The 27443-nt window shown below is 38.1% G+C and overlaps 1 protein-coding gene across 6 annotated transcripts in view; it reads right to left on the minus strand.

The window, feature by feature from the left end:
• Positions 1-27443, minus strand: part of RPRD2 (regulation of nuclear pre-mRNA domain containing 2) — a 99772-nt gene that overhangs the window by 29560 nt on the left and 42769 nt on the right. For 3 of the 6 annotated variants that reach the window (XM_028088246.2, XM_088022288.1, XM_088022287.1), the window contains exons 2-6: positions 25484-25613; positions 4011-4111; positions 3079-3156; positions 1740-1792; positions 1010-1136 (exon numbers count right to left, since the gene is read on the minus strand). In XM_028088246.2, coding sequence (XP_027944047.1) covers positions 1010-1136; positions 1740-1792; positions 3079-3156; positions 4011-4111; positions 25484-25613 — 489 coding nt within the window. The remainder of the gene's footprint in view (positions 1-1009; positions 1137-1739; positions 1793-3078; positions 3157-4010; positions 4112-25483; positions 25614-27443) is intronic. The other 3 variants (XM_028088247.2, XM_088022289.1, XM_028088248.2) reach the window with 1 other exon arrangement.

The following is a 27443-nucleotide window of genomic DNA, read 5'->3' on the forward strand; positions in this document are numbered from 1 at the left end:
GGCAGGAACACAAGCAGGGGGAGTGGGAGAGGGAGAAGCAGGCTTCCCGCTGAGCAGGGAGCCCGATGTGGGGCTCGATCTCAGGACCCTGGGATCATGACCTGAGCAGAAGGCAGATGCTTAACAACTGAGCCACCCAGGAGCCCCTGTTACTTACTCTTCTAAATATACATCTTTCTCAGTGACCACTGGAATATGGCTTCAAATATGGGTACAAATTTTGGCTTTGCTTTTTATCAACTGTGTAACTTGCTTAGTAAGCTACTCATCTCCTTATGAAGCCTCAGATTTCTCATGTACAAAATGGAGGTTTTTAATATGCTTCTGGGTTGTTGTGAGGATTAAATTAGGTAACAATGGTTAAATTTAAAGTACAAGGCAAGAACAAAACAGGTGCTCAAATGAATAGCTGACCGCCATTTATTCATGATTTCAAAAATATTTATCAAATGCCTATTATGTATCAGGCATTGCTCTAGGCATTAGGATACAGCAATAAATAAGGATAATTTCTACCTTCATGAGATTTACATTCTAATAATTTAATATGATTATTTTTAATTTACAATCTAAGGAAAAGAGAGCAACTAACTAGATTTTATGGGGCATTACGGTGACCTTATTAAAGAATATACCCAAACCACATTATCTATCACACATGTGAAATACATCTGTCTATATATAACCCAATATATCAAGAAAGCACTAGAAATGAGGACAGGGCAGAATTTGTTTTAATTACTTTTTTAGATTTTTTTTTAAGATTTTTTTTTCTCCTGCTTTATCGAGATACAATCAACATATAACATTGTGTAAGTTTAAGGTGTGCAATGTGAAAGACAAGAATTTACTTATGAAATTTATATGCATGAAATCACCACTTGGAAGACCAGGTACAATTGCTCTCTAAATCCTAAGGTTCTCTTTATGGGAGAAGCAGGTCTGATGACTTAAAAATGATAGATCTGAGAAGAAAATCTGAGTTATTCTATTTAAAAATAAGTATTACCTTTTAAACATTTGAGAGTTTCTGTGCTGCACACATCCACCCTCATGGTTGACAGCTGTTTTTCCTTCAATTCTATCTGATCTTCTGAGCGCTTGTACAACAACAGTTCTTCAATGAGGGCCTGGGACTGAATACAGACCAGAGTCGTATTTTATTTATGAAAACATTCACTTATTCTACACTCCCCCATTAACATAAAACATGTCTAAAATCTAATAAAACCAAGAAGAAAGAAACCCTTTGCATTTCCTCATAATCGGGGATAGCACTATCAATTTTCATGCCAAAACCATATTTTTAGTTACATACTTTAAAATATCCTTTCCTTAGTTATTCAAGGCTAACTGAACATATAAGATTAAGACTAAGGCAAAGGTCCACTTATTCTTTAAATTTTAATTAGGTAAATATAGTCTTATTATGTTAACTCTAAGCAAATTCTAATTTAGTAGAGCTTCACAGAAGGATGAACCCATTGTTGGGGGGAGTTCAATATAGAACTTGGCTGCTAACAGATATTCTGGAAGAAGGTTAATTCTTCCATTAGGGGAACATATAAAACTCCTAAGTAATCTGATCCCAATCTGGATTCTTTCAGAACAGTTTAAACTTGTTTAAAATACAATTTATGTACAACTGAATAAAAATAAATCTTACTGGACTATAGGGGGAACTGTAACAAAAGGGGTGAATAAAGCTTTGGCATATTAAACGTATTCTAATAACTTACTCGAAATTCTGCAACTATCTTAGACTTGAGAGCAGCTTTTGGATTCGTGGATGCTGTTGAATTAAACAAAAGGTCATTAAGAATACAGACACAAAAGTCAACTAATATTCAGGTAATTTTTCAGCTTTATAGTTAACGGTGTATACTTTGAACATATGTTAAATATACACATTTAAATAATAATATAATTCCTAGAATAAATATTCCTAGAATATGAAATTTAAACACTCCCAAGTGTGGCCAATATAAAAATATACTATTTAGATAGGTCTAACCTACTTACCTCCAACAGACACTTTAAGTCATAAAGTCCTAGAATTATTGATTTGGAGATACTGAGATACATGGTGTACCTTTTTTCCCAGTCTGACTGAATTTAAGAGGATCTCAATACCTCAAATTAAGAAGAGTGTTCAGGAGCACGACATCCAATTAATCCTGAGCACTAGCTGAAGAAAATTACTTATAAACATCAACTCTATTCCTACGATTTAGCTTTGGATTTCTTTTTCTGCTGACTCAGTTCACAGCAAAAACAGGCAGGGAAAGTTCTAAGTACATTACCACTGTGGTTCAACTTTGGCTGAAATGTTGACTCTTGCTGTTCCTAAGCATGCAACTTATGACCAAAAGGATATCAGAGGACTCCCTTAATCATGATGAATATCATATGCTTGATGGAGTAAAACCATCCCAAGTGTCTTGTTTTACCTCTCAATTCTCACTGTCTTCTACCTTGTTCCCTCCACACCTTCAAGTCTTTCTCAATATTCCTCAGTTTGGCCCACAGCAGCCTATCACATGCAGTATTCCACTCCCTTGATCTCATGCTGGGTAAACATGATAAACATAAAAGGAGCTCCTGTTAGAGACTGAGCTTCTGGCCAGGATTTGAGGCCCATGTCTAATCTGGAAGAGTGTATCCCCAAATCTGAAGGATTTCATGGCTCCCAAAGAAATGCTTCTTAATGCCTAGTCTCCTCTTCAGCTCTGTTGTTTAATGTCAGCTGCCTCTAACTTCTTCTATCTTTCAACCTAAGAGTTAGCCTGGGCACTATCAAGCATTTTTTTTCTTCTTTCACTCCCCAAACTACTCTTGAATCTTCACTCATTTAAACCCTTTTTCTGCATTTCCTTTGTTTAAAAGTAGGGTTTTGGTTTTTTTAAAGAAGTAACTCCATGATGGCTTGTTTAGTATAAATCACTGGGTCACTCTCCCAGGCCTGGAAAATACAGGCTTCCCCATGGTTTATGCCAGGTACGATGTCAAATGGTCTACATTTTCTTCTGCTCCAAAAAGAGGAGGTAATTTTATATTAGTTGAGATTTTGTTCCTTACTTTGTGATTTCTTCCACTGCTTATTCGGTTGTTTGTTCAGATTTTCTTTCAGCTGCTTCTGAGTTTTGAAAGTGGTACCTGGAAAACATTTCAGTTTTTGCAATCTGGCATTATGGGAAGCTGTTCTGTCTGTCCACTTCAGTGTCAAAGTTGTAGCATTGAAAAAAGGCAATCCGAGACTGTGTGTTGTTTCTTTCTTTCTTTTCCTTTCATTTTTATAAAAAAATAAAAACACCCAGCAGATCTAAGAAGCTGTCAAATAAACAGGATTTCTATTATCAATAAAATTACTGATTTTGAGAAGAATAGGGCACAAAATACCAGTTAACGCATTCAAATGAAGAATTTAACAGCTTCTTAGAAGATGCTCTTTTTAAAGCAAATTTCTAGTCAAATAATGGTCATGGTATCAGATATCACCACCAACTTTTGTTTAATGACTCAATTACATGCATCTAATACACAGGAAATAAATTTTTAAAACAGGTACACAACTTACTGTAAATCTAAACCAAAACAAAGACTAAAGAATGCCAATATATGCTTAATATCAAATAATTTAGTAGAAACTAAAACCCCATTAAAAAATTCTCCAACAGTAAGAGGACAGGGCAGTAATTATTAAACATACAAAAAAATGAATAGTTTAAAACACTCAAAGTAAAACATGCAGGAAAATAATCAGATATCCATCATCACTTAATATGCTTGACTTTTTCTAGTCAATACAAACAAAATCCAACCCTCTCCAAACCAATTCTATTTAAATTTTAATTCAAACAGATTTTTTAAGTATTTAATTTCAAATAAATAGGACCCAATGCAGAACTTTATTTTTCATTATTAAGCAACAGGACCAGATCTATAAAATATCTATAACTTTAAAGAGTCAAGGACTCAATTTTTTCTTTTAGGAAAGAAAATACACTTACTCAAAGCTTCTCTCAATGCCATAATCATTTCTTCTGGGTACACATTTCTATCTTCCCAGATTTTGAAGATTCGTTCTATAGACTTAGAGACAGATGGATCCCTGAGGATAAAGAAAAAGTGACACAGACATATAAAAATGTTAATTTATATCTCAAACTAGAATCTAAAAATAAAATTGTCAACAAAATTATTTTCCAAGTGTCTTTTGATGTTCAAGACATTTTTTTTTCTACAGTGTCTAGTAGGACTAAAATCGTAACAACTCTTTAAAAAAAAATTTTTTTTTTTTTTAAGATTTTACTTATTTATTTGACAGAAAGCAGGACAGAGAATGAGAGACAGTGCAGGCAGGGGGAGCAGCAGAGGGAGAGGGAGAAGCAGGCTCCCCACTGAGCAGGGCGCCCAATGCAGGGCTTAATCCCAAGACCCCAGGAATCATGACCTGAGCTGAAGGCAGACGCTTAACCAACTGAGCCATCGGTGCACCCCTTTAAAATTTTTTATTTACATTTTTTGAAACTGAAATACATTTGACACACTTTATTATTTTAATTGAAGTATAGTTAACACATTAAAATCTTAAATATTCTGAGATGCTTGGGTGGCTCAGTCAGTTAAGCATCAGACTCTCGGTTTCAGCTCAGGTCATGATCTCAGGGTTGTGAGATGGAGCTCTGTGTTGGGATTAGCATGGAGTCTGCTTGAGATTCTCTCCCTCTGCCCCTCCCCAGCTTGCACACAACATGCGAGCAAATGCGTTCTCTCTCAAGTAAAATAAATAAATAAAATCTTTAAAATCTTAAACATTCTTATTGAATACTTTTTATCAATGACATATATGAGGCTGCGACAGCACACTGAGCTTTCTGATGCATATGATATTATGAGGGTTAGTCAAATGTGTTCATTGATACAACTGGTATCCTAAAAGGTAAGGTAAAGGAAGTTTAATAAAATTAAATCTCTTCTTTTTTAAGATTTTACTCATTTGAGAGAGACAGAGAGAGTGTGCTCAAGAGAGAGCACGAACTGAGGGGAGGGACAGAGGGAGAAGGAGTGGCAGACTTCCCCCTGAGCAGGGAGCCCAACCCAGGGCTCTATCCCAGGATTTTAAATTTTTTTTTTTTTTAAGACTTTCTTTACTTGACAGAGAGAAACACAGCGAGAGAGGGAACACAAGCAGGGGGAGTGGGAGAGGGAGAAGCAGACTTCCCGCTGAGCAGGGAGCCCGATGCGGGGCTCGATCCCAGGACCTTGGTATCATGACCTGAGCCGAAGGCAGACGCTTAATGACTAAGCCATCCAGGTGCCCCAGGATTTTAATTTTTCTAAATTGAAATACAGCTGACATACTTTATTATTATTTTTAATTGAAATATAGTTAACACATTAAAATTTCCTTAAATGTTTCAAAAATTTAGTTGGGTTTGTTTGAAATGGGATCCAAAGAAGGTCAATACAATCCATTTGGTTATGCCTCTTAAATCTTTTATTTTTTTATTTATTTATTTTTACTTTTTTTTAAAGATTTTATTTATTTATTTCAGAGAGAGAGAGAATGAGAGACAGAAAGCACGAGGGGGAAGGGGGTCAGAGGGAGAAGGAGACTCCCCGCCGAGCAGGGAGCCCGATGTGGGACTCGATCCCGGGACTCCAGGATCATGACCTGAGCCGAAGGCAGTCGCTTAACCAACTGAGCCACCCAGGCGCCCTCTTAAATCTCTTTTAATCTAGAGCAATTAGATTAAATTGTTCAGTATTTTTCCCATTCCATTCATTGATGTTGCAGTCCAGGGGTTGGCTGTCCAGCAGAACATTCCACATTCTCTAGCTTTATTTGCTTCCATTTTAACTTGTTCAATTAATGCCTGAATTTCCTCTAGACGAAAATTAGTTGGATTATATACATATTCACAAATTTTGGGGAGCAAATATTGAATAAACGATACTATATACTTCATACTACATCCCATCAGGACATACACAATCTCTGGATATCCCATCTTTAATAACACTAAGCCTGATCAATGGAATAAAGCAGTACTTTCTCTTGTGAACTGTGCCTATCTACTCACTAGCATTTTAGTGTTTATCTAAGGAGTAAATAATTATATATATATAGGTTTTCCAACATTACAAATCTTTCCCCACTTTGCACTTTAATTTTTAAGTGATTTTATTTACTTATTTTTTTTAAAGATTTTATTTATCTGACAGAGAGAGACACAGCGAGAGGGAACACAAGCAGGGGGAGCAGGAGAGGGAGAAGCAGGCTTCCCGCGGAGCAGGGAGCCCAATATGGGGCTCGATTCCAGGACCCTAGAATCACGACCCAAGGTGAAGGCAGACGCTTAACAACTGAGCCACCCAGGCACCCCTAAGTTACATTTTAAAACATATAATTTTAAAATGTAGCCTTGTTAAAATAAAATTGCTCTTTACTGCCACTTTTTAAGTATAGGAAGCCTACAGAGATTTAAAAAATTATAACTTATTTTCTTTGCTCTCCATTAAAAAAAAATTCAGCTGCATAATTCATTTAAAATCTACTGGGTATAGAATGTAAAATCAAGCTCTAATATTAACAGATTTCCTATTAATTGTTCCAATACTATAACTTCTCTTTTCCTCACTGATTTACTGCTTCCACTATCATGTATTCAATTAATCTTTTTCTAAGCTGCAAATTCTGTTAACCCATTTTTACATTATACAGTTGACCCCTGAAAAATGTAGGGGGTGGTTACGGATGCTGACCCCAATCCCCCGCAGTTGAAAATCCACGCATAACTTTTGGCTTCCCAAAAACTTACCTACTAATAGCCTACTGTTGACTTACCAATAACATAAACAGTTGATGAAAATGTATTTTGTATATGTATTATATGCTGTATTCTTATAATAAAGGTAGAAAAAATATTACAGTCATAATGAAAATACATTTACAGTACTGTACTAATTGAAAAAAATTTCAGGTATAAGTGGACTCAAGCAGTTCAAACCCATGGTGTTCAACGGTCAACTGTACTATCTTCAAAACTGTAGCTTATCTTCCCTCATTACAACTGCATTTCAAAACATTTCTTATAGTCTCACTTGCTTATTTTTCCAGAGTAAATATATTTATTTATTTATTTATTTTTAAGATTTTATTTATTTGACAGAGAGAGACACAGCGAGAGAGGAAACACAAGCAGGGGGAGCGGGAGAGGGAGAAGCAGGCTCCCCGCTGAGCAGAGAGCCTGATGACATGAGCCGAAGGCAGACGCTTAACGACTGAGCCACCCAGGCGCCCCTTCCAGAGTAAATTTAATGTTAAATTCCAAAAGAGGAAATTTTGGTATTTTTAACTTGAATTATATTAGGCTGATATAATTTGGAGAAAGTATTATATGTAACATTGATGTATGGCATCAATACATTATTCTTCACTACAGCAAAACATTAATAGTTATGAATTTATATTCAACATTCCCAAATACAATTTATTCACAAAGTTTTCAACATAATTCCTTTTAAGGCTATTCCTAGATATTTCATATATTTTATTGCCAGTATGACTCACCATCCCTCCTTATTACTAACTTCTTACACTAAAACTGATTCAGAAGTTTGTTGATCATACCTTATCTCAGCTTTAACTTTATATGGTTTGAATGTTTTTTTAAGATTTTATTTATTTGTCAGAGACAGAGAACAAGCAGGGAAGCAGCAGAGGGAGAGGGAGAAGCAGGCTCCCCGCTGAGCAGGGAGCCCGATGAGGGGCTCCATCCCAGGACCCTGGGATCATGACCTGAGCCAAAGGCAGACGTTTAACCAACTGAGCCACCCAGGCGCCCCTTGAATGGTTCTTGAAAGTAGTTTTGCTTTGTATGCAAATCTATATTGACAGCTATTTTCTATAAATGCTATGAAATGCTTTTCATAACTGCCATTTGGCTTCCACAGTTGATATTGAGAAGTGTGTTGTCAATCTAATAATCGTCTTGTGTATGTGATCTGTTTGTCTTTTCTCTTTGGCACTGTTTTTTATTTTTTATTGTGGTAAAATAAAACTTGTGATTTTAACCATTTTTTAAATGTACAACTCAGTGGCATTAATTATATTAACAATGCTGTACAACCACCACCATTTCCAAAATTTTTCAAAACAGAAACTCTGTACCCATTAAATAATAACTCCCCACTCCCGTCTCCCCCAGCTCCTGACAACTTTTCATCCACTTTCTGTCTCTATGGATATACACATTCACATACAACATTCACACTGTTATACAACCAATCTCCACAATTCTCTTCACCTTGTAAAACTCAAACTCTATACCCATTAAACATCATCTCCCCTTTTCCCTTAACAATCACCACTGTACTTTCTGTCTATAAATTTGATTACTGTAGTTCATCTAAGTGGAATCATACATTTGTCCTTTTGTGACTAGCTTATTTCACTTAGCATAATGTGTTCAAGGTTCACCCATGTTGTAGCATATGCCAGAATTCTTTCGTTTTTACGGTTAAATGATATTCCATTTTATGTATATACCACATTTTGCATATCCATTCCTCTGAAAATTGGTACTTGGTTTGCTTCTACGTTTTGGCTATTGTGAATAATGCTGTTTTGAACACTGGTTTACAAATATTTGTTTGAGTCCCTGCTTTCATTTCTGGGGAGTATATACCCAGAAGCAGAACTGCTAGATCATACAGAAATTCTATGTTTTTGAGGAACCATCAAACTGTTTTCCATAGCTGTTGCACCATTTTACATTCCTACCAGAAAAAGAAGTTTCCCCCATCCTAACACTTGTTATTTTCTGGTTTGGTTTGGTTTTATAATTTCATTACAATAACTAGGTGTGAATTTCTTTTTTAATTATCCTGCTTAGTATATGTTGTGGTTGCTGTAACAGCAGATTCATGTTTTCCATCACTTTCAGAGAGTTCTCAGCTATTACCTCCTCAGAACTCAAATGTTCTCTCCTCCTGGAAGCTAATTTGATGTTAATTAGGCCTCTCATTCCGATCTTTTTTCCACCTCCTTCTAATTGCTGCATTCTAATTTCTTCAGAACTAATTTCTAGCTTAATCTTTTTTCTCTCTACAATTCCTGTTGGTTCTTTTTTTAAAATCTGTCCAAATACCTTATCCATTGTTCATTTCATTCATCTTTAACATTTCTTACATAGTTTTTTTATATATTCTGATTTTTTTTAAAGATTTTATTTATTTATTTGACAGAGAGAGAGAGAACAAGTAGGCAGAGAGGCAGGCAGAGGGAGAGGGAGAAGCCCAACGCGGGACTTGATCCCAGGACCCTGGGATCATGACCTGAGCCGAAGGCAGCCGCTTAACCGGCTGAGCCACCCAGGCGCCCTGTCTGATAATTCTAACATCTGAAGCTCATTGGGGGCGGGGGGACCTAAATCTGCTGATTCTCCTTAATGGTGGTTTGTTTTCCAAAGTGTTTGGTGATTTTTGGATTGTAAGCACATATTTGTTTGATCTTAATCTATTGAGATTCCTGGTGGTCTAGATAGGAAATGTACTCCTCGAGAGAAAATTTAAATCAGAAGCCCAGGGGTGCTTATGACTCAAAACTACTTTACCCCTAACTGCCAGACCGCATGGTACTACTGACATAAGCATACTGGTTAATGTCAGCTCTGATTTTCTAATATGTCCATTGTTGCTGGTACAGTTTATATTTTGTCAAGAATGTAACTGTTTTATTAAAAAAAATGACCTTTTGGGGGTGCCTGGGTGGCTCAGTCGGTTAAGCATCTGACTTTGTTCAGGTCATGACCTCAGAGTCCTGGGGATCAAGCCCAGCATTGGGCTCCCTGCTGAGAGGGGAGTCTGCTTCTCCCTCTGCCCTAACCCCCCTCCCACACAGCTCATGCTCTCTCGGGCTCTCTCTCAAATAAATAAATACAATCTTTAAAAAAAAAAAAAGGACTCTTTGGAATTGGTGATCGGCCATCTGGGCAGAAGTCAAATCAAAATATCTATAACTGTCTTTCTTTCCAACTAGACTACAGAGCTTCTTTACAGCAGAGATAATTATTTATTGTTGTTTCTTTGGCACCTAACAAGGTGCTCACTAAATAGTAACTGAAGAAATGACAACTGGATTTTGTTATTGTCAAACCAAATTATTCTCTGAGGTCCTCAAGTAAAATAGGCTGGAAAAACAGCAACTGCTAAGAAAACATGTAATTAAGACTAGGGTATAACACAGTAAAAGTAGCACTAGATGGGGAAACTAGAGGTTTTAAATCTGTTTCAGTAAGAAGTCTTTCGGGGGCTAGGTTTCTTCATTTGTTTTTGTGTGTTTTTTTTTTAAGATTTTATTTTTTAAGTAATCCCTATACCCAACATGGGGCTCAAACTCAACCCCAAGATCAAGAGTCACATGCTCTACCAACTGAGCCAGCCAGGCGCCCCTAGGTTTCTTCTTTTGTAAAAATGATTTTACTAGAAAATTTGTTAGCTCGAAAATTCTTAGCTAGATCTATTCCTTATTTATACAAAAACTCTCAGAACTCTCAAACGTCTACAATTCAACCATCTCTCGTATTTAGGAATTCTCTGAAAATAAAACAAAAATAAAATCCAGAATAGTTTTACTTACCTTGTTATTCTAGGTCTCTATTTTAGCCATTACTGATCACAATACCAATTTCTACAGAATGTACAATTATTACCACATAGAAAACATAAAAAATTAATTATAAACTTTGTTGCTGACTTATAAGTAACAAACAATTGGCTGACCTTGTAGAAGTGCTAAGATATTCAACAGATGCTTCCTTTGCTAGCACCATCACCGCTGCCTTTACAACAGCAAGGTATTAACAAATTATTTCAAAGTGTAAAGCTGATGAAGAGTACAGGGGGAGGTGCTCAGGTATCACAGTTAAAATAAACAGAGCTAAACAGCATAATCTTGTGCCTCACTCAGGAGAATATCTTTTCTTTATCAAAATCTTATTTCTGGGATGTCATGTCATTTGTTTTATAGGTTCTCAGTAAATATTTGCTAACTGTACGGAAGACTAAATAATAGGTCAACTTAAGGAAATAGTCAACACTTAAAAAACCTTGGAGCTCAGAAATTGGATAGATTTTATCTCTAAAAACTTGCTATCCTGTTTCCTAAGTGATCCCCATTTATACAACTTTTCTTTTCTATTTGCCTATAACAAATATCTTCCGTAGTGTGTTACTTGTCCTTAATTTTACGGTCTTCTATAATGCAGAAGTCTAATTTTGATGTCATTAAATTCTTAAGTACTTTTGTTTCTAAGAGCCCCCCCCTTTTCTTAAGAGAGGGAGTGCAGGGAGGGGCAGACGGAGAGGGAGAGAGAGAATCTTAAGCTGGCTCCACACCCAGTGTGGAGCCTGACTTGGGGCTCGATCTCACAACTGTGAGATCATGACCTGAGCCGAAATCAAGTCGGATGCTCAACCAACTGAGCCACCCAGGTGTCCTCTAAAAGAGCTTTTAACCCTTACAGTCATAAAAACATGTTTCTAACATTTTAAAGGTTTTTTTTTTTTAAAGATTTTATTTATTTTTTTGACAAAGAGAGACACAGCAAGAGAGGGAACACAAGTAGGGGGAAGTGGGAAGAGGAAGAAGCAGGCCTCCCATGGAGCAGGGAGCCCAATGTGGGGCTCATGACCTGAGCCGAAGGCAGACACTTAACGACTGAACCACCGAGGCACCCCAAAAGTTTTGTCTTATACACGAAGGTAAATTCATTCAGAATGTATTGGTGTATATGGTATAGAAAAACTTTTTTTTTTAAAGATTTATTTATTTATTTGAAAGAGAGAGAGAATGAGAGAGAGAGAGAGCACATGAGAGGGGGGAGGGTTAGAGGGAGAAGCAGAGTCCCCGCTGAGCAGGGAGGCCAATGCAGGACTCGATCCCAGGACTCCAGGATCATGACCTGAGCCGAAGGCAGTCGCTTAACCAACTGAGCCACCCAGGCACCCTAGAAAAACATTTAACAATTGTATTTTTTCTGGATGGAAAGCGTATGTCCCAGACTCACTGAAGAGTTCACCTTTCCTCCGGTGATTTATAATGCACCTTCTACCATTTACAAAGGTCCTATATATGTCTGGGTCCATTTCTGGGCTTTCTCTGTTCCTTAAATCTGTCCTTATACTGGTATCACGTTCTTTTATAATTATAATACCAAAATAGCTTGCTGTTTATCAACAATCTTGGCTACTCCTAGACACTGACTCTTCTATATGAACTTTATTTTAATTTTTTAATTTTTTAGATTTTATTTATTTAAGATAGAGATAGAGAGAGCACGAGGAGGGGGAGGAGCAGAGGGAGAGGGAGCAGCCGACTCCTGGCTGAGCAGGGAGCCCGATGTGGGACTCGATCCCAGGACCCCAGCATCACGACCTGAGCCAAAGGAAGACACTTAACTGAGCCACCCAGGTGCGCCCTATATGAATTTTAGAATCAGTATAACAAGTTTCTTAAAATGTCCTATGGGGATTTTTATTAAAGTGTACTGTATTTACATGCTGATTATCATCTTTTTGTAACAATTTGTAATTTTCCCCAGAAAGGTCTTAACGTGCTTTTATTCTAGATACTTTACATAGCTTTTGTTGTTACTGTTAATAATATCTGCTCTTCTATTGTATTTTTTAATAGGTTATTTCTATGTATTGAAATGCTACTGATCCTTGATGTTGATTTGTACCCAGCAACCCTGCTAAATCTTTTTTAGTCTGTGAATTCTCTTGGATTTCCTATGAAGATCAGTCTCCATATATCTTTTTACCCTTATATGATCCTACTGATTACATTCTATAGTTCTTCAACTACAAATTAGAATTTACAAATTAAGTAGAAGGCAAATACCATTCATACTGACATTAAAGGGATAAATGATATTTTGTTGAAACAAATTACAATGTGAGCATGATAATGTATACATTGTTTTTAATTTATCAACCCTATAATACCTTTACTATTTAATTCTTTCACCATTTTTCTCCATAGAAACTACCGGAACTATTTTTCATAGTGTATGGTGAAATCATTAGTGCCTTCACTTGATGCAAACAATTATGTATATATTAAAGCCATCTTTAATCTGTTCTCATTAGCTTCTCATAAAATATCTCATGCCAAAATGCAATCACGACAAAACCCCCAGAAAACAAAGGAAAAAAATGTAATCACAAACACATTAACACAGCCACTGAAAATGAGTTGCAAAACTATTAATATAGGATAATCATACAGCTGATACTAAATATTATACTAAATTCAATTACTTTTGAATTAATATAAAATAAAATTTAAAATTTTATTTCTCATAAACTAAGATCCTTTAAACTACATCCATGGACCCATTTTCAGCACTCCACAGTATCTCCATCCCATCCAATCATCAGTCATCCGTTGTATAGGCATGTACCAATCACCTAGGAAGTGCCTGGCATTCTGCTGTGAGCAAAAGCTCAAAGTCAGGGGGGCAGAAACTGGTGATAAAAAGCACTTGTATCAATTACAATGTAGTGTGTTAGGTACCAGGATAGAAGAGACAGGGTATAATGGTAACAAAGAGTACCAGTTCCTTAATCCAGACTGAAATAAAGAAGTCAGGAAGGGAAAATTTCTTGATACTGAATCTCAAAGAAGGGATGGAGTAAGCAAAATCTTACAGAGCTTATCACCTAAGTGGGACTACTACACTGCTCTATGCTTTCTTATACAATCTGTACTTATAGGCTGCCGATTCAATTTTCAAAAGGAACCAACTTCTATTTACTCAATACTGCAATTTAAAATTCAGGTTTGGTCCAAGTAATAAGTCTTTTCTTGTGCTCTATTTCAACCTTTTAAAGTGGTGGGGCTCCTGGGTGGCCCAGTCAGTTCAGTGTCCAACTTGATTGCAGCTTCAGGTCATGATCCTGGCGTCAAGACATCAAGCCCCGTGTCAGGCTCTGTGCTCAGCACAGTGTGCCTGTCCCTCTCCCTCCACTCCTCCCCACCACTTGCATTCTCTCTCTCTCTCAAATAAATAAAATCTTAAAGGAAAAAAAATGGTTCCATTTTGAGATTATGAAATGAACATGACAGAAAACCTGCTTAAAACATACATACAAAATTACTCAACATATAATTAAAAAGTGAATACCCAGGTAATCATAAGAAATAAAGCACTGGCAGCTCCCCAGAAGACTCAAAGGCCCCTTCAAAAGCACAATCCCTTTGAACTACCTAAGATGGCGGACTTTTGTGGTAATTGCTTTTTCTTTATGGTTCTAACATGTAGGTATGCATAAATAAGTTTATTTTTGCCAAATATGAGTTTTATATAAAGGAATCATATACATGCATAAATATTCCTTTGTACTTGCTATCAATATTTTGTGAGATTTATCTATGTTGTTGCATGTAACTGAAATAATCTGGTTATTCCAATATGCCACAACACATTCATTTTATTGCAGAAAAACATCTTGATCGCTTCCAAATTTTTATTACCAAGAAAATGTTGCTATGAAAATTCTCTGCTATTGATTTTGCTGTATCTATGCAAGTTTCTCAGGAGTAAAAGCCTCGGGGTGAAATCCAAAGATCATAGTGTGTACATAACAAACTTTTCAAAAGGAGGTTATTTTATACCAATCAACCCTTAAACCAACAGTATACGAGAGCTTCCACTGTGCCACAGTCCTGTTAATGTTGGTATTGGTGGACTTTAAAACGTATGCCTTATCTGGCAAATAAATGTGCTAGTTATTAATTTACTGCCTCTCACCCTTTTTTGTAGTACAGGAGCCAGACTGCAAACTCTATTTCCCCTTGGCTCAGTGTTAGTCTCTGCCAATAGAGGTCCCTAGAGCCTCACTGAAAGGCTGGAAGAAGCAGTTAGGCTTCTTCTGGTGTTCTGTTCTTAAATGGCTCAGCACATAGGCTTCCTGGCAGGGTTTGAGCACAGCTGAATGTTGCTGCTCTTGCAGTCAGTGATGAGTGCTCCCCAGCCAGTCTCTGCCGCTACAATGGCGGGTAGCATATTCTTACAGCAATCCACTCTTTCCTCAGGTCTGAATTTCAATTGGGAGAAGGGAAGGGCTCTTGCTTCACTTTTCCCTCAGGTCCAGAGGTAGTAGCTGCTTTCAGCACACAATATCCCATTCATTACACCTTAGAGTTCTCTTATTCCTTCTAGTAGTAGTCAGCTACTCTTTACCTACTTACCAATTCTTTACATTAAAATTTTCCTTATTTAAATTACTGGTGTGTGGTTTCCTCTCCTGACTGGAACTTGACTTACACATCGTATGTAATGATATACATATCTCAGCAGTTCTAAGACTATATGATGTGGTATCACAACAGACTGAATGCAGAAGCAGATAAGAGAATTTAACTGTACACTGTTACTACCAGATATTAAAGAAATCTGCAAAAAATGCAAAACACTAGATCTTAATGGGCTCTTCTCATTAAAAAAACTTTTTAAAGATTTATTTCTTTATCTGACAGAGAGAGAACACAAGCGGGAGGGGCAGAGAGAGGGACAGAATCTCAAGCAGACTCTGTGCTATGCGTGGAGCCCAATGGGGGGCTTGATCCCATGACCATGAGATCACCACCTGAGCCAAAATCAATAGTCTGACGCTTAACTGTGCCACCCAGGCACCCCTCATTAAAATTTTTAAAGAAGTTTGATTGTTGTTGTTTTTCTTTCTTTTTTGAGATGTGGAGGAGGGGCAGAGGGAGAGGGAGAGAATCTTTTTTTTTTTTTAAAGATTTTATTTATTTATTTGAGAGAGAGAGAATGAGAGAGAGAGAGCACAAGAGGGAAGAGGGTCAGAGGGAGAAGCAGACTCCCCGCCGAGCAGGGAGCCCGATGTGGGACTCGATCCCGGGACTCCAGGATCATGACCTGAGCCGAAGGCAGTCGCTTAACCAACTGAGCCACCCAGGCGCCCGAGGGAGAGAATCTTAAGCGGGCTCGGGGCAATATCTCACAACCCTGAAATCATGACCTGAGCTAAAATCAAGAGTCAGATGCTTAACCAAATGAGCCACCCAGGTGCCCCAATTATTTGTTTATTGCTTTAAAGGTGATTAATATTTAAACAATTTCTGTTTTTTGTTATTCTTTATATTTCTGGGTATGAGACCTTTGTTGACTGCACTGCAGATATTTTCTCCCACTCTGTGGCTCGTCTTTTCACTCTTTATGGTGTCTTTCAATAAATAAAAGGTCCTTATTTTTTTTTTAGAAGATTTTATTTATTTATTTGACAGAAAGAGCGAGAAAGGGAACACAAGTAGGGGGAGTGGGAGAGAGAAGCAGGCTTCCCGCTGAGCAGGGAGCCCGATGCAGGGCTCAATCCCAGGACCCCGGGATCATGACCTGAGCCGAAGGCAGATGCTTAACGATTGAGCCACCCAGGTGCCCCAAAAGGTCTTTGTTTTAAAGCAGTCGAATTTAGGGGCACCTGGGTGGCTCAGATGGTTAAGCATCTGCCTTCGGGTCTCAGGTCATGATCTCAGGGTCCTGGGATCGAGCCCCGCATCAGGCTCCCGCTCAGCAGGGAGTTTGCTTGTCCCTCTCCCTTTGCCTCTGCTGTTTGTGCTCTGTCTCTCTCACTCTCTCAAATGAAAAAAAAAACTTAAAAAAAAAAGTCGAATTTATCCATCTTTTGAGGTAAGGTCATGAGATATTCTCCTTCAAAAGGATTTATAGCTTTTTAAATTTCCTTTAAGTTCCTCTTTTTTTTTTTTTTTTTTAAAGTACACTCCACGCCCAGCGTGGAGCCCAACACAGGGTCTGAACTCATGACCCAGAGAACAAGACCTGAGCCAAGATCAAGAGTCGGATGTTTAACTGACTGAGCCACCCAGGCGCCCCTAGTTCTTTTCTATTTGTCTTTAACATGCAACTAATTTTTGTGTATGGTATGAATCTATATACACATATAGATGGGATCTAATTTTATATACATATACATAAATAGCCAAGTGCCTGAGCAATAGTTGTAAGAAAAAAGTTCCTTTCCCACTACCTATAGTTTCATACACAGATCTAGTATATTCATACATTGGTCTGTGTCTAGACTTTGTATTATGTTCTACCAGTTTCTGTGGCTATCTCGGGTTAATACCATACTGCTTTATTTATTACAGGTTTATAATAAGGCTTGAAATCTGGTAGAGCCAGTCCTTCCACCTTGTTATTCTTCAGCAGTTTCTGGCTTTCTCTTTCCAGGGGAGGGGAAGGAGAATTCTCTGCACTTCCACATAAAATTCAGAGCCAATCTGTAGAAAGGGGGGAGGGTACCTTTACTGAGATCTTAATTAAGATTGCACTGGATTGGGGCACCTGGCTGGCTCAGTTGGTGGAGCACGTTGACTCCTGATCTCAGGGCTGTGAGTTTGAGACCCATGCCGGGTGTAGACATTACCTAAAAAGTAAAATCTTAAAAAAAAAAAAAAATTGCACTGGATTTATAAATCAATTTGGGAAGACTGACATTGTTAAATACTGAGTGTTCCCTATCCACAAATACCTATTTAGGTTTTCTACAATGTTTCTCAATTATGTTTTATAATTTTCTCCATAGAGATCTTACACAACTTTTGTTAAGATTTTTTTACACACGCGGCGCCTGGGTGGCTCAGTCATTAAGCGTCTGCCTTTGGCTCAGGTCATGGTCCCAGGGTCCTGGGATCGAGGCCCACATCGGGCTCCCTGCTCAGCAGGGAGTCTGCTTCTCCCTCTCCTTCTGCTGCTCCCTCCTGCTCTATCAAATGAATAAATAAAAAATCTTTAAAAAAATAAATACCATTCCCCACTGAAAAGGGACTGAGACTCCTTGGGGGAAACTGCTAATTCTAAGGTTGGAGCAGAGACAGTACTGGATCTTGGAATATCTTGTTGTGTCAGAAAGTAAGGAAGAGCTCAAGGAATTATGGGATATGTTCAAAAGATCACAGCCCTCACCTGAGGGGTTCTTCATAGCCAAATCTGGGACAAACTGAGTATCAAAAATGAAAAATGAATAATACTATAACCTATTGAATAAAATAAATTTATAAAAAAAAAGTTTTACACACAGTCATTCCTCATTAATCTCAATCCTGGATTCCCTATTTGCAAATTCACCTTCTTGCTAAAATTTATTTATAACCCCAAAAGGAATGTTTTGCTTTCTCAGTCATTCTTAGACACATACAGAATGGCCATCGCATGTTCTCAGATGAGGTCAAACAAGATGATGCTCTGCCATCTTGTTTAAGCTATCATACTAGAAACAAGTATCCTTTTTATTGTCTATTTAGTGCCATATTTCTTTGCATTGTTGTGCTTCTGAGTGATGATTTTGCTGTTTAAAGTGGCCTCCAAGCGTAGTGCTGAATGAAGTTCTTCTGTCTAGAGTTCCTAAGCAGAAGGCAGCTGTGATGTGCCTTACATAAAAAATACATGTATTAGATAAACTTTGTTCAAGCATTATATAGTGTTGTTAGCCATGAATTCAATGTTAATGAATCAAAAATATATATTAATAAATATATATTAAATAAGGTATCTGTATACAGAAACCTACATTAAAGAGGTTATATATTGATCAGTTGATAAAAATAGTGTGACCAGGGAACTTGCAGGAACGTAACCCTGTTTTTGCCCCAGGAGCAATGATTCAGTATTCACTAACTCACTGTTCATGGCAACTTCATGGTACATAATTACTATGAATAATAAGAATGAACTGCACCTCTCCCCCACCTCCCCAGTATAAAGAATTAATTTTTTAAAAATTTTCTTACTTTGTTTCTGGTATACAGCTAAAATAATTAATTTTATTTTTATTGATTTGGGTCCAACAACCCTGCTAATCCTATCATCTGCAATTAATGACAATTTTGTTTTTTTCCTTTCCCACTCCTTTCATTTATATACTTTGCTCCCTCCCTTTCTCCCTTCTGGCTTACTGTTCTGGTTAGGAACTCCATGACAAAGTTGAACAGAAATGTTGATATTGGGCATTACCTTTGTTTTGTTCCTCATCTATAACACATTTGCTATAGGTTTTTTTTTTTTAAGATTTTATTTATTTAATTGAGAGAGAGAGAATGAGAGATAGAGAGCACGAGAGGGAAGAGGGTCAGAGGGAGAAGGAGACTCCCTGCTGAGCAGGGAGCCTGATGTGGGAGGATCGTGACTCTAGGATCATGACGCGAGCCAAAGGCAGTCGCTTAACCAACTGAGCCACCCAGGCGCCCTGCTATGCGTTGTTATGTTTGGAAGATACAGGTTACTAGATTGGAGAAATTCCTTTCTATTCCTGGTTTGTTTTATAATGATTGGATTTTTTACTTACTTTTTCTGCACCTTTTAAGATCATATAATTTTTCTCTTTTTATTTTTAAGTACAGTGAATTAGATGAATTTATTCTCCATATTAAACCATGCTTCCATTCCTGGGATAAACCCCACTATGATGTACTATACTCTTTATGTTCCACTAGACTCAGGTTGTTCAGGAATAAGATCAGTTTGTAATTTCTTTCTTCATATCTCCTAGTTAAACTTTGGCATGAAGGTTATGCTAGTCCCATTAAGGTAAGCTGAGGAGCATTTTTTTTCTTTTCTCTGAACAAGTGTGAGAAAGACTGGAATTATTTCTTCCTTCAATATTTGGTGAACTTGCATCTAGGTCAAGGATTTTTTTTTTTCCTCATTAAACTTTGTTTTAATGGGTCTCAAAATTCTGTGACAGAGTTTTGGCCAGGTTGCTTCCACTGAAAAGTACTGATTTTGAAAACTAGTAACTTAAAACTGCCACAGATAAAACAAATGGTCTACAAAATATTCTCCCTTCATTCTGAAGGTTTTCTGATGCACTATTATTAACCAGCCTTTTTTCTTTTGTCCTGTCCTTTAAGCTTTTATTATCATATAAGTAATAATTTTAATTTAATAGACTTTATTTTTTAGAGGCATTAACCAGGCTTTTATTTAAAAAAAATTTCTTTTGGGGGTGCCCGGGTGGTTCAGTCATTAAGCGTCTGCCTTCAGCTCAGGTCATGATCCCAGAGTCCTGGGATCGAGCCCCGCATCGGGCTCCCTGCTTGGCAGGAGGCCTGGCTTCTCCCTCTTCCACCCCCTCCTGCTTGTGTTCCCTCTCTCGCTGTGTCTCTCTGTCAAATAAATAAATAAATAAATCTTAAAAAAAAAAATAAAAAAATAAAAAAAATTTCTTTTGAAGACTTCATCCATTTTTTTGACAGAGAGAGAACGCATGCACACAAGTAAACAGAGTGGCAGGCAGAGGGAGAGGGAGAAGCAGGCTCCCCACTGAGCAGAGGGCCTGATGTGGGGCTCAATCCCAGGACCCCACCAGGATCATGACCTGAGCTGAAGGCAGACACTTGACTGAGCCACCCAGGTGTCCCCCTGGTCTTTTATTGTTAAACTTAAAGGCCAACTGACACAACCGGTTTTGAGACAGTTTTCCTACCACTGATTAAGAACAGGGTAGCAAGGGGGTGCTGGGATGGCTCAGGTCATGATCCCAGGGCCCCTGCTTGGCAGGGAGTCTGCTTCTCTCTCTCCCTCTGCCCCTCCCCCTGTTCGTGCTCTCTCCCTTTCTCAAATAAATAAAATTTTTATTTTTTAAAAAGATGTTATTTATTTATTTGACAGAGAGAGAGGGCACAAGCAGGGGGAGCGGAAGAGGGAGATGAAGAAGCAGGCTCCCCACCGAGCAGGGAGCCTGACGCTGGGCTTAATTCCAGGACCCCGGGATCATGACCTGAGCCAAAGGCAGACACTTAACCGACTGGGCCACCCAGGCGCCCCTAAATAAAATCTTAAAAAAAAAAAAACAGGGTGGCAGGTATTAGGCATAATATTCATTTAGCCTCCTGAGCTTTCTAGACAGAGCAGATTGGTGATCTTGCCACTTTTGACAGCCTTCTTGTCCACTGCTTTGGTGACACCCACAGCAATGGCCTATCTCATATCACAAATAGCAAAACAACAACAAATATCTCAGAGGAGGGTAGTCATAGAAGCTCTCAACATACTGGGCTTGCCAAAAATCATATTAACAATTTAAGAGTTTGGGTCCATCTTCCAGCTTCTTACCAGGATGGTAATCAATCTTCTCCTTCAGCTCAGCAAACTTAGAGGCATGTGAGCTGTGTGACAATCTGGCACTGATTCATAGCCAGCCCTGATCTGGCCCAGACAGTTCAGGATAACCACTTGAGCCATGGTAAATATCTCTGACAGGCACATCCTCGACACGTTGTTCCCAGAAAGAGCTTCACTCAAAACTTCATCGTGCATTTCAAAAGACTTTACTTCAGTTGTAACAATGACCAGAGCAAAGGTGACCACTATGTTGGGTTTGAGAATATTAGTATCTAGTTGGCCAACTGGGACAGTATCAATACCAGGATATAGTCATCCTGGAGTAGCAGACTCAAGGGCTTGTCAGCTGGACAAGTTGCTGAGAGAAGGCAATCCACAGCTTCACGTAGCATGGTTCCACTGGCCTGGCCATCCTCCTGGGTGACTTTCTATCCCTTAAACCAAGGCGTATTAGTACTTGGGTCCAGCATGTTGTCACTATTCCAACCAGAAACTGGTACAAATGCTACTGTGTCAGGGTGGGAGCCAATTTTCTTAATGTAGGTGCTGACTTCCCTAATGATTTCCTTGTATCTCTTCTGGCTGTGGTGTGGCTTGATAGAATCCATCTTATTAACACCAACAAATAGTTGTTTCATACCCAATGTGTAAGCCAAAAGGGCACGCTCATGAGTCTGCCCATTCTTGGAGTTACCTTCTTCAAATTCACCAAACATCAGTAGTAATAATCAGGACAGCACAGTCAGCCGGAGATGTGCCTGTAATCATGTTTTTGATAAAGACTGTGTCCTGAGGCATCACTGAGGAGGGTCGCATAATACTTGCTGGACTTTAATTTCCACAGGGAGGTATCAATGGTGATACCATGCTCACATTCAGCTTTCAGTTTATCCAAGAGCCAGGCATACCATCTCAGCAGCCACCTTCTCAAATGTTTTGATCCCATCACATTTGCGATCAAATGGCCAGTAGTGGTGGCCTTGTTTTCCAATGACAACAATGTTGATATAAATCTTTTCCTTTACCATTCTGGCGTGGCCTTAACAGTGGTTTCCACGACACTTGTGTTCTGGTGGCAAACCCACTGCAAAACGCAGGGATGTTCTTATGGGAAGATTTCTGATGACTGATTGAATTTATTCAACGGTTATAGGATTATAAGGTCCTCAATTTTTAATTAGAGCCATTTTAGTTACTTGTATTTTTGAGGAACTTTACCATTTTGTCTTTATCTTCAAATTTATTGGACTAAATCTGTTCATATTATCCTTTTATGGTCTGCAACACCTGTAATCACATCTACTTTCTACATTTCTAATACTGTTTATTTATGCCTTTTTTCTTGATCAATCTCATCTAAAGTTTATCAATTTTATTATTTCCTCAAAAAAGAAAAACAACAAAACAATGTTTCCTTTGTCGAACCCTTCTATTGTAAGCCTGTTCAGTCTTGTGGTTATGTTTTTTCTCCAATTTTCTTTTTAATGTGGTAAAAATTAACATAAAATTTACCATCTTACCCATTTTTTAAGTGAAAAGCTCAGTAGGATTAAGTTTGTTTTTTTAAAAGATTTTATTTATTTATTTGACAGAGAGAGAGACAGCGAGAGAGGGAACACAAGCAGAGGGAGTGGGAGAGGGAGAAGCAGGCTTCCTGCTGAGCAGTGAGCCTGATATGGGGCTCGATGACCTGAGCCGAAGGCTCACCTAACGACTGAGCCACCCAGGCACCCATCAGTAGGATTAAGTATATTCTTATTGTCGGGATGCCTGGGTGGCTCAGTCAGTTAGGTGTCCTGGGATCAAGCCTGTGTCGGGCTCCCTGTTTGACAAAGAAAATAACAAACGGGGGCGCCTGGGTGGCTCAGTTGTTAGTCGTCAGCCTTTGGCTCAGGTCATGATTCTGGGGTCCTGGGATCGAGCCCTGCATCAGGCTCCCTGCTCTGTGGGAAGCCTGCTTCTCCCTCTCCCACTCCCCCTGCTTATGTTCCCTCTCTCACTGTGTCTCTCTCTGTCAAATAAAATTAAATCCTTAAAAAAAAAAGAAAAAAGAAAATAATAAACATGGAAAGGAATTTGTTAAATTATATAGTAGTATGAAAACATTTTAAAGAATGATCAGAGCAGTGATTTGGTAACATGAATTGTTAATAATAATTGTAGGAGTAATCATCATTATCAACCTCATCATCAAAGTAGCAGCTAACATTTATTAGGTGCTTATTATATGCCACTCACTATTCCAAGCACTCACTCTATATCACAGTATTTACTCATTTAGTAGTTCCCAGACTCTGTGGGGTGGGTACTATTATTGGCAAACTTATACAGATTAAAATAAATAAATAAAAACCTGAGGCTGATATCAGACAATAAGAAAGTAGTTAGAAGGCTATTATAAAAATATAAATATATCAAACAGATGATAATGGGAAATTTAAAGAGAGAGAAAAGGAGAAAGAGGGCGCCTGGGTGGCTCAGTTGGTTAAATGACTGCCTTCAGCTCAGGTCATGATCCCGGAGTCCCGGGATCGAGTCCTGCATTGGGCTCCTTGCTCAGCAGGGAGTCTGCTTCTTCCTCTGACCCTACCCCCTCTTGTGCTCTCTCTCTCAAATAAATAAAATAAAAATCTAAAAAAAAAAAAAAAGAAAGAAAGAAAGAAAGAAAAGGAGAAAGAAACAGGAAAAGAATAAGTCTCTGGTAAGTGACTAAGAAATGAAGGGACAAGAATTTAAAATTACTAAGGGGCCATTATAAGATGAAAAACTGTAAGTTAAGTTTAGGCAGACTGTATTGTAAAACAGAAATAACAGGAGACTAAGAGTCAGAAAAATCTCAGTTCTATTCTCACCTCTTTTACTAAATTGACATTTTACTTTGGGCAATTTCTTAACTGCTCTGGGCTTCAGTTTTCTCATTTTGTAAAAAGAAAGAATATAATTCAATTTGCTTACCTGCAAAGTTGGTTACTGTGAGTTTCAAATACCATTTGTATAACAATTTTCAATTTATAACCTATTTTCACACAAACTGTGGGAGCAGGGCTTTATACAAATGTAAAGTACATTATTGTTTTAGATGTTTTGAGCTGAATATCATCATATAATAATGAGGTAGTAATTCACAAAAAGAAGTTGAAGACATGGTCCAAAAAAAGGGGGGGGCGCCTGCCTGGCTCAGTTGGTAGAGCATGTGACACTTGATCTTGGAGTTTTAAATTCGAGCCCACACTGGGTGTAGAGATTACTTAAAAATAAAATCTTTAAAAACAAAACAAAACATCAAAAATCTAGATGCAGTTATAGTAGTTATTAGGATATGAGCAAGAGTTTAATCCATGAGTAGATAAATCTCCAAGAGAATGCATATAACAAGAGAAGAAATGCAGCTGTCAGTCTCAGTCAGTTAAGCGTCAGACTCTTGGTTTTGGCTCAGGTCATGATCTCAGGGTCATGAGATCAAGCCTCGAGTCAGGTTCTATGCTCAGCATGGAGTCTGTTTGGGATATTCTCTCTCTCTCCACCCTCCCCACCGTCCCCTACTTGTGCACATGCACGCGAGCTTTCTCTCTCTCAAAATGAACAGATCTTAAAAAGAGAGAGTGAGAGAGAAAAAGAGAGGAAACAACTGCCCAAATCCAAACTCCCAAATGGTTTTATGACTTTCTTCACTAAAAGTCATCAGAATCCGTTCTTATGCTGGGTTTATTTCAGAGTACCAAGCTCACTGTTTCCCCAAAATCTGCCATGACATCTTTTCCGAACAAAGGTCAGACATGCATGCAATTTTCTCTAGACCCTTAGAGTCAAAAGAACATATTAAGCTCTAATGATAACAACTAATCTAAATTCACTTTTCAGTTCAATAAAGAAGAGAATTTTATTTTATTTTATTTAAGATTTTATTTATTTGACAGAGAGAGACACAGTGAGAGAGGGAACACAAGCAGGGGGAGTGGGAGAGGGAGAAGCAGGCTTCCCGCTGAGCAGGGAGCCCAATGCGGGCTCGATCCCAGGACCCTGGGATCATGACATGAGCCGAAGGCAGACGCCCAACTGACTGAGCCACCCAGGTGCCCCAATAAATAAAATCTTAAAAGAAGAGAGAGAGAGAGAGAGAGAAGAAATAATTTTTAAAAGAAAAATGTGTGTATTAGTGGGAAAGTTACACAAACAATTTGGGCAAAATATCCTTGGATCTTCAAACATGTACAACTATTAACAGTTCTTACTGACAGGTAAAAAAGAAAACTAAAATTCTTAATTTCCTAAGCTTAGATCCCCAAAAGCAGTAAGAATTTACTTACTTCACTAGAGCAGCTGCTTCAGGAAGGACATCAGCAAATGATTCACGGAAAATGATTGCGTTTTTCCTTTTGCAGTTCTGTATGACATCATTGGCGAGGTAAAAGAGATTCAAACGGTGGGGATAGGCAGCTAGAGATGACAAAAGACAATAAATAAAACCAAATGAGTCAAATTATACTTTGTTCAACTTATTCCAAATATAGTGTTCTCAAACTGTGTAACCACTATTACATGGGTGGAGAATAGATAAACAGACAAATGAACTAATGGATCAATTTATTGAAACTAGTGGATAAAAACATTGGCTGAGGTTAATTTTCTGTTCAAGGTGCTCCCTGAATAGATTTCCACTTCACTCTATAGATGTTTGGCACTAAAAAACTCATTAACTCTGGAGAAGCTAAAATAAAATGAAACTGTTCTCCCATACATTTGGAAAGAATGTTTGAAGCAGCTTAACTTGTTGCAAAAACACTAGGGTTAGTGAAAGAGCATGGGCTTTAGAATCACCCAGAAGGTGACCTTAGGCAAACTGCGCGTAACTCCTCTACATTATTATTGTAGATAGATTCTTTTCATCAACTAGTCCAGATACTACTCAGGTACACCTAAATCCTGCCATCTAACCAGAAGCAACACTCTGCTCCAGCAGAGCTTTTCAAAGGCCCATGACAAGGCCCAATCAATTTGCTTTCTGGAACCTCAAGCAAAACCACCCCAAGTTTCATTATATCCTGGACAATTTTAATGTCCATTTGGATGATTCATCACGTTTTCTAGTCTCTCAAAATCTTGATCTTAAATTCAGCGACTTCCAAGAACCACTCCTCTGCACATTTTAAAATCCCCCTTTTTTGACCACAGCCTCCCATTCCCCTTATATTTGTCACTTTTTTATTTTTTTATTATGTTTAGTCACCATACTTGTCACTTTTATCTAGATCTCAGTTCTAAATTTTTCCTAACAGTCACTTTTATTTTTTGTATTTTTTTTAAAGATTTTATTTATTTATTTGAGAGAGACTGAGAGAGAGAACACGTGAGGGGGGAGGGTCAGAGGGAGAAGCAGACTCCCCGCTGAGCAGGGAGTCTGATGTGGGGCTCGATCCTGGGACTCCAGGATCATGACCTGAGCCGAAGGCAGTCGCTTAACCAACTGAGCCACCCAGGCGCCCTTAACAGTCACTTTTAGTACTCAATTTTTTCTCTATCAATTCCACAGTCTTTGATGTATTATTTAAACCACTTTTTTTTTTTTTTTTGAAAGAGGGAGAGAATGTGCGTGCCTACAAGCAGAGGGATGGTGAATCCTAAGCAGGGTCTATGCCCGGCACAGAGCCCGACTCGGGTCTCGATCTCAAAACCCCGAGATCATGACCTGAGCCACTATCAAGAGTCAGCCGCTTAACCTACTGAGCCACCCAGGCACCCCTTAAACTATTAAAATACTCTTTTATTAAAACCTTCATTTTCTTTTCCTCCCCCCACCCCCAATTTAGCCTTTCTATCACACGCATTGAATAAAATCCTAAATCTAGATCAACCTAACTGAATGCCTTTACTTTACTTTTATTTCTGCTCCTGGGTTCTGCTGAAGAAAAATCATACCAGAAGATTGAAACCATATAAATCTAGTCTCCTTCAGCTGGTCCCTCAACATTACAATGCTACAGTCCTTCCATATGTTCATTATTATCAGAAATAATTATATGGAAATTTTATTCACTTAAATGTATCCATATTTAAACCCAACCAAATCAACTTACCTGAGTTAGTTAAGATCTTTCAGATTCAAGTATCTGAAAGAGTTCTCACTGTCTCCACTTTTAACTCCTATTAACTCCATAACTATAGGAGCTACTTTTGTTTGTACTTAAAATATGCAATCTACTATGCTCAAGAGCTTTATATAAATTATGCCATCTCACTTATGTTGCCACTGCTCCACTTAAACAGGAA

This window comes from Eumetopias jubatus, unplaced genomic scaffold (assembly GCF_037043125.1).
Source record: "Eumetopias jubatus isolate StellerSeaLion01/CBP00866 unplaced genomic scaffold, mEumJub1_p1.0 scaffold_4, whole genome shotgun sequence".
Lineage (NCBI taxonomy): Eukaryota > Metazoa > Chordata > Mammalia > Carnivora > Otariidae > Eumetopias > Eumetopias jubatus.